The 8,051-nt window shown below is 31.1% G+C and overlaps 1 protein-coding gene across 1 annotated transcript in view; it reads left to right on the top strand.

The window, feature by feature from the left end:
* The first annotated feature begins 2,609 nt into the window (after positions 1-2,609).
* Positions 2,610-8,051, top strand: part of LOC131843268 (dynein heavy chain, cytoplasmic) — a 52,523-nt gene continuing 47,081 nt past the window's right edge. The window contains exons 1-12 of the mRNA XM_059191900.1: positions 2,610-2,850; positions 3,839-3,909; positions 4,457-4,659; positions 4,759-4,896; positions 5,052-5,169; positions 5,254-5,367; positions 5,573-5,745; positions 5,837-5,957; positions 6,339-6,460; positions 6,786-6,927; positions 7,434-7,541; positions 7,636-7,741. Coding sequence (XP_059047883.1) covers positions 2,610-2,850; positions 3,839-3,909; positions 4,457-4,659; positions 4,759-4,896; positions 5,052-5,169; positions 5,254-5,367; positions 5,573-5,745; positions 5,837-5,957; positions 6,339-6,460; positions 6,786-6,927; positions 7,434-7,541; positions 7,636-7,741 — 1,657 coding nt within the window. The remainder of the gene's footprint in view (positions 2,851-3,838; positions 3,910-4,456; positions 4,660-4,758; positions 4,897-5,051; positions 5,170-5,253; positions 5,368-5,572; positions 5,746-5,836; positions 5,958-6,338; positions 6,461-6,785; positions 6,928-7,433; positions 7,542-7,635; positions 7,742-8,051) is intronic.

The following is an 8,051-nucleotide window of genomic DNA, read 5'->3' as shown; positions in this document are numbered from 1 at the left end:
CATTGGCTATTTCATTAACATCAGAAAAATTAAATCTCTCTCTACATTTTTTCTTTTTCATCCGACCACAATCTATATCCTGTATTATCCAACCATTATTAATTTTTTGCTTAGGTTCAAGTTTTTTTAAATAACCAAGTTTTTTACATAGACTGCCGCAAAGCACTATTTAAGATTTGGTTTTTTATTTGTCCATTCTATAAATATCACACATCGCTAATCTATTAAGATGAGACATGAACGACGACATTTCATTTTTAAGTCCAGATTGGAATAATAAAGTACGAGCTTTTTCCATAATGCTTCGATTTAACCTTTCAGCTTTTCCATTTAACTGAGGTGTATGGTTAGTAATCTAGTTTTATCCCTTTTCTCTGACACCAGATTTTAAGATCATTATTTTACCACCATTATCACATCTTATAGTACTGACTTTATTCTCTTTTCACGTTCAACTTCGTTAATATAATCTTTCAAGAGTACTTTCCCAGAGTTGTGACACTTCATACTTATTTCTCATTAAATAGGTTTTTACATTTGAATGAAAATCATCAAGTATAGTCATAAAATATTTCTTACCACAAGTTTCATCTTTTGATGATACTACACACATCAGTAAATAATTTCTAACTTTCTAGTAGCTTTATTTCTAGAATAAAATGGTTTTCGTAGTTTGTTTTAATACAAATTTCACATTTAATGTTGGTTAATAATTTTCATCTATGTTTATACCAAATTTATAATTTTAACAAAATTCATTTGACGGATGTCCCATTTTAAAATGCATTTGTGTTTTCTTTCTTTGTTGTATATAGTGACATATCTTTTCTGTCAATAAATGTTTCTAAATCACATATAATCCTTAAACATTCTTTTACCGTGTAGGATTGTTTCAGAATCTTTATGTTTTTGATCTGAGAAATTCACTTCACCGCCATTATTTGTTATATTGTTTACAGATAGAAGATTTTGAAAACTGGGTACGAACAAAACTTTTTGCAGTTTATTCTCGACCAATTATTATCTTGACCCTGTGCCATCAATATATCATGTTTAGCAACACTTTTGATCTCAGATTGAATTTTTAAAATCATCCAGTGTATCTCGAATCATGTGAATTGACAACGAATCCACTATAAATTGTATGCTTTTCTGGTCATTTGACATTTCTTTAGATAGAAAGGTAACGTGTTTGTTATATTTTTATATTTATTTACAAATTGTTTTTTATCTGTACTATAGTTGTTCTTCTTTTGAATGTGGTATTTCCGAAAATAGCAATTAGCTTCTATGTGATTTGTCTTTTTACAGCTAGAACATGGTTTTGTTCTACATTGCTGCGTATTATGACCCATGCGATTACAATTTAGACATTTTACAACTTTCTACAAAAGCAGTAGCAGTTGTTATATATTCAGTTTTATTCAGCCTATTTTCTTCCGTTAAAAGTCGACTTTTTAGGTTTTTAAGAGTCTTTTCATCTGTTTGTGTTGATTCCCATGCAGTAATAAAATATGAATAGTTGTCTGGTAATGAACTTAATATTTTTGATGTTATAACTTCATCATCCAATTTTTGTCCAAGTTTTTTCTCTAAAAAATGAGTTTTCTATTTCTTGATATTCATTAATGTTATGACTAGGTCGATATTTATAGTTGAAGAATTCTTGTAAGATTTGACATTTATTACGTTCTTCTGAACCATCATATAAGCTACAGAGATTGTCGAACATACCTTTTGCATTTTCACAATTTAATAAGTGTTGTACATGTTTTTTATCAATAGATGTAATTATAATAGCCCGAGCTTGAGCATCTTTTCTTTCCCAGTCGCCATCTTTTTTCAATTCATTATTGCTTGCTATTATTTCAAATAATCCTTTGGCTTTTAGTATTATTTTTATCTCGAACTTCTACTATCTCTCTCATTATCTACTAGTCTTGTTATGTGGTCTTCATTACTATTACCCGATCTCGCCATTTTTTAATGTTTTTAATTTTAATTATTATATTTTATGTAAATATTAATATATTTTATATTATTTGTAGTTGTTAGCCCATAACCTGTTGAATTGGGAGATATTCCGAGTGAAATGATCTAGATTTTAATGGATATTTTTAATAAAATACGAACATGATGTTAAACGTAACATTTAATCTATCAATATATTTTTTTTAACAATGACAGAATTTATTACTCAAATACAATTATGTATATTAACCTCTATGTTCATTCAACAGATCACATAAATAAAAGTCCACATTATATTTTATTTCAGTAGACAAATGCTATTTTTTTTTTTTTTGGTTCTGTTTTTCCCTTTTTAGGGAAACAAATGCTATTCTATTGTGTACTTTGGTAAATTTTTTTATAATCTTATTATTATTCAATTGTCATAAATTTTTTAAGACAACGGCAATATTTAGTTTTATTTTAGCCAAATGAAGCACGATTTGTTATTTAAATATGGTAACACCGAACAGGTGTGGTCATCATCTTTTTCCACTTGACAGTTGTCAATATTCGTCACTACAGTTTTATAAGTTCGCTGATAATTTCAATTAAATTTGAAAATTCATATTAGAAAATATCTACTCCCTTAGAACATCATGGGAGACTCCCTAGATGGGAGTGAGAATACTCCTGAAGCTCAGAATGTAGTCGTCGTCGATTTTCAGGAATTTGCAAATTACCTACGCCGCGCAGCAACGGTACTTTTGCCTGAAGATGACATCGTTCCACCGGCTTTGAACGCTGCACTCGACGATAAAGTGAATCAAGACTGCATAAGAAAATTCGTCTGTGATCCTCAAGTTTCGTCATTATATGTGCAGCGATTCTCATCCAAAGGTACTAGTGCACCTTTTACTGTTACCTACATAGCATTGGTTTTATTTTATTTTATTTGCAGTATTAAACCGGCTTACAGTCAGTGTTACATGTGCTCTGTGTGCATACATAATACTTATCTGTGAGTATAAATGCAATTTGAAACGATACTATGCAGAACATTTTAGCCGCTTATGAACATACAATTTTTATATTATAATTTTTTCCCTACCATCCTGTTCAGTATACAGCCACAACTGAGAAGAACTGGCAAGAAACTTAATTAAATTTCTTATGTTTTTAAATCCAGTTTATTTATATTGGTGTCTATGTAAACATTAAATGAAAATTCCATACATGAACAACTATTGCCATGCACACTTGTCATTCAAGTAATTGTTTAGTGACTAATAGAATTTGTTCAATAAATATGATTTAACAAATGTTTTGAATTTATATCAGTAAATGTATATGTAATGTATAATGTAAATTTTTATATATTTGCACAATTTCAAACATCTCTGTGCCTGTTATATCTTTTTTTTCCTTTTGAATACTGCATAATTGGCAATCTGCTTTTTACATACAATAGTCCTATCTGATGGCTCTTGTCTTTAATTGTTTGTTTCCTTTTAAATTACTGATGCTGCTCCAATGAGCCAGTCCTCAGGCGCTGTCTGTGAATCTTTCTGCTAGTTTCTGGATGTCATATCTTTTATCTAGGAAATAAAAAAACAATAAGAAAAACAGAATTAATATATTCCACAACCTTGTTTAAATTTTAGTAGTGTACAAATCACTTTTTGGCTTATTTGAACTGAAGATATCAATATTTACTCGAAATGGTAAAATGAATGTGATTTAAAACTAAGTTTATAATTAAAACTGTCATGCCTATGGTTGACTTATAGATAGTGCTATATAATGTTAATTCTTATACAATTAATAGATTCACAAGAATGTACTGGAATGTAATTGTACTTCAAATATATCTCAATTTGGTTTTTAGAAGATGACAATGAACAGCCAACTGAAGGTGAAGAGGAGAAAGAAGCTGTCACATATCAGATCAGCAATGAGGTAATACACTTAACTACATATTAATTTTCAACAAACTTTATATCCAATGAATGAGGCTTCCAATTGTTCTATATTTTTCTGGTTATACACTTTAATGTTATATATATGTTGTACACCTTAGACAATGGAAATGATATTTGGGAGACTGCTCTCTTACTCTTCAAGCTCAAATAATGCAACAATGCTTAGTTGTTATATGGTAGAAAAGATAATCTAGGCCCAGGAATCTTACTTAAAATTCTTACTCCCAAGTTAAACTCCCTCCCTGCACAGTGCCTGAGAAGATAAAGACTATTGCTCCTAAAAATATACTTCCATTCATGTCCCTGATATGTAACAACCTCTGAAAAAGGATGAGCACAACAGATCTATATAGGTTGCAGTGCTGCAGGTCCAAACACCTGATAATAGCCTAAACCGAAAAAAAATTATAGGTTTAGAAGCTGGGGGGGGCCTAAAAAACCTCCCAGTTTCAACCAACCATATAAATATAAATTTAATACCACATGAGTCATATTATGTTTAAGCTTTTATTATAATAAAACAGGTGCACTTCACTTCTCCACGTGTAGCAGCATTTGTGTGTATCAAACGTGGGGCAGTAATTGAAGCAGACAAGTCCATACATAGCCAGCTACGCCTCATCAACCTCTCTGATGGCTCTCCTTATGAGACACTCCATGCTTTCATTAGCAAGACCATGGCACCTTTTTTTAAAAGTTATGTCAAGGAAAGTGGTAGAGCTGACAGGTAAGTTAATAGTTTGTCATAATTGTGTTTTAATATTTCTTTTATACTGTAATAATAACAAACCATGACTAAAATATACTGTTTGTATATATTATTCAGAGATGGAGATAAAATGGCGCCATCTGTTGAAAAGAAGATTGCAGAATTGGAAATGGGTCTTTTGCATCTGCAGCAGAATATAGACATCCCTGAGATTACTCTGCCAGTACATCCTTTGGTAGCAGCTGTCATCAAGCGGTAAATATTGTTTTATATTGACAGAACAAATCAACAATTTGAATGTTTAGAATTAATTGAATAATATATATTTTTAATTGATTTAGATCTTGTCATACCTTGTCTTTGTATTTAATGTTTAGATATACATTAAGTCTTTTTCGTCCTTTTAATAGAGCTGCAGATGAAGGGCGCAAGCCTCGTGTGGCAGATTTCGGTGATAAAGTTGAGGATTCTACATTCCTTAATCAACTACAAAACGGTGTTAATAGATGGATTAAAGAGATTCAAAAAGTATGTATAATAAATATTTTTTATTTATTAAAATATCCTCTCTCTTAGGATATCTTGAAAATTTTATAATATTTATTTTACAAGGTCACCAAACTGGATCGAGACCCTTCCAATGGTACAGCTCTCCAGGAAATATCTTTTTGGCTCAACCTAGAAAGAGCACTACATCGTATTCAAGAGAAACGAGAAAGCATTGAGGTAGATTTTTTTGTTAATTATATTTCTTGTATAATGTTTATTATTTACATAATATTATATAGATATATAAAAATGTAGCATTAATATATAATTATTATTGTCACCATCGTCACAACTTATCATCTGATGTATGTATCCAGTATATTGATATAATTTGTACTCTATTATAATATAATTTATGGTTGAAATTTTTCTGTTCGTCCAGGTGGCTCTAACTTTAGAAATTTTGAAGTACGGGAAACGTTTCCACGCCACTGTCTCATTCGACACCGATACAGGCTTGAAACAAGCCCTTGCAACTGTCTCTGACTACAACCCTCTCATGAAAGACTTCCCTATAAATGATCTGCTCAGTGCTACCGAACTTGAGAGAATCAGGTAATTATATATTTGATATAAATTTTAAAAAAATCAATAAGTCGATATTCCAAATGAAAACAATATTTTAATATTATATACAATTTTTCAGGTTGGCAGTTCAACAAATTTTCTCTCATCTTCGCAAAATTCGCTCAACCAAGTATCCCATCCAAAGAGGATTGAGACTCGTCGAAGCTATTTCCCGTGATCTTGGACAACAACTATTAAAAGTAAAGATTTTTGCCACCTTCTATTTTTATAAATATCTCTAATATAAAATAAACTAAAAATTTGTAAAAAAAATAATTAATTAAAAATCAATATGAACGTCAATTTCAGCTGACAAGCAGCATACTATGTAAACTGTGTTTCGGTTGTATATTAGTGAAATTACAGAATAAGATCCATGACATCTTAAGTTGTTTGGGATGGTCTTCACGAGTGATATCATGGGCACCATATGAAAAAGTGATCTCATAAAGCTATTTGTTGTATATAGGTCGGTTACCAGCTACCATGCAGTGGATCATCAAATTGTTTGCCGTTCCGATCGCTTAAAAATAAATTCCTAGTATTTCTTTATTAGCAAATTAAATAAATTATTTCTTTAGGTGCTCGGAACACGTCGTCTGATGCATATTCCGTTTGAAGATTTCGAGCGAGTTATGACACAATGTTTCGAAGTGTTCTCATGTTGGGACGATGAATATGAGAAACTGCAAGGCTTATTACGGTATGTGGACTTCATATTGTGATTATTAGTCCATAATCCTAAATTATACCTATATATCAAAATTCTGTAAGATTTTTATGCTTAGATATTTGAATGTCTACAATTATAATCAAACTGTTAAACTGTAAAAACTTTTTTTACAGTACAGTAACAGATAGTGATACCGAATTCACGCTGTATAAACTATATGATATAGTTAGTACTTACAAGATAATTGTCATGTTATAATTCGTTTCACAACTAAATCTATTGAAAGTTACATTGTATTGAAGGTTTTTACGAAAAAAATGCCACATCTAAATAAAACATTTGTTTATACATATAGCGATATAGTAAAGAAGAAGCGCGATGAACACCTTAAGATGGTATGGCGCGTTTCACCATCTCACAAACGGCTGCAAGCACGCATGGAACACATGCGCAGATTCAGGCGACATCACGAACAACTGCGCACTGTCATGCTTAGGGTAAGAAATTGTGTTACTATTAAATGACTAGCTGACCTGTGCAACTTCGTCTGCTTCACACTTGATATTTATCGTTATATTTCGCCCAATTTACGTAATATCTTTGTAAATTATAGACTATATGTTATTCCGATATATAAGCTATATTACTGTGAAGTTTCATCAAAATCCTTTTAGTAGTTTTAGTGCGAAAAAGTAACCAACATCCATCCATACTCACAAACATTTGTAAGACAATACTATGCATCACCTGTACTATTATGAAATAATCATTAAAAAAACGAGATATTGCCTCCCTCTCTGAATACTTAATCACTATATATATAATACATACTGATCCTAGTACAATTTAGATGGTATGGTTTTTAGGGATACATGAATGAAAATTAATTATCTTAATATATAGAATTCTTCTGTACGTATTTATCATTTCTGTCATGTCTGCCGGGCCATGCTAGTGTATTGTATTTTAGCTGTCTCAAATTTTGTTTACTAAACAAATACAGGTACTTCGTCCACGCGCCACTGTGGCTACAGAAACTGGTGCCGGCGGAGAGCCAGCTCAACCGCATTCGCTACCTATGGATGCCGCCGATGCTAATGCAATTGCTGAGGTGCGATATTTATTATAATTTATATATATATAAGTATAATATATATTGAATTGCCTTGCCTTGGAATTCAATTAGGTATTTATTATAATTTTAGGTGAACTTAGCATACGAAAATGTCAAAGAAGTAGACTGTTTAGACATTTCTCGGGAAGGATGTGATGCTTGGGAAGCCGCTGTCCGTCGTTATGAAGATAGAATTGGTAAGTCTACTGTAACAATTATGTATGTCATCCTACTTAATATATAATTTATGTTGTACTAATGCTTTTCTGTGTAAAGGTTGTGGAGAAAGAATACAATGTATTCTCCCTATCACTAACAATTGACACATTAATACAAATTTATATATTTATATCTGATAGGTTTATGCTCTAAATGTACAATTACTTATAGGTGAGTAGGCAGTGTAAATGACAAAGGTTATTTAGAAATTTTAATTTTCTTTTATTAAGCATAATAATGCCTATTAGCCACTAGAAAGTAAAAAAATATCTGTATACGTAAATCCAA

This window comes from Achroia grisella, unplaced genomic scaffold (assembly GCF_030625045.1).
Source record: "Achroia grisella isolate CSIRO2021 unplaced genomic scaffold, CSIRO_AGI_Agris_v1 utg2946, whole genome shotgun sequence".
NCBI lineage: Eukaryota > Metazoa > Arthropoda > Insecta > Lepidoptera > Pyralidae > Achroia > Achroia grisella.
Note: the sequence above shows the minus strand (reverse complement) of the source record. Positions and strands in the feature narration are given on the sequence as shown.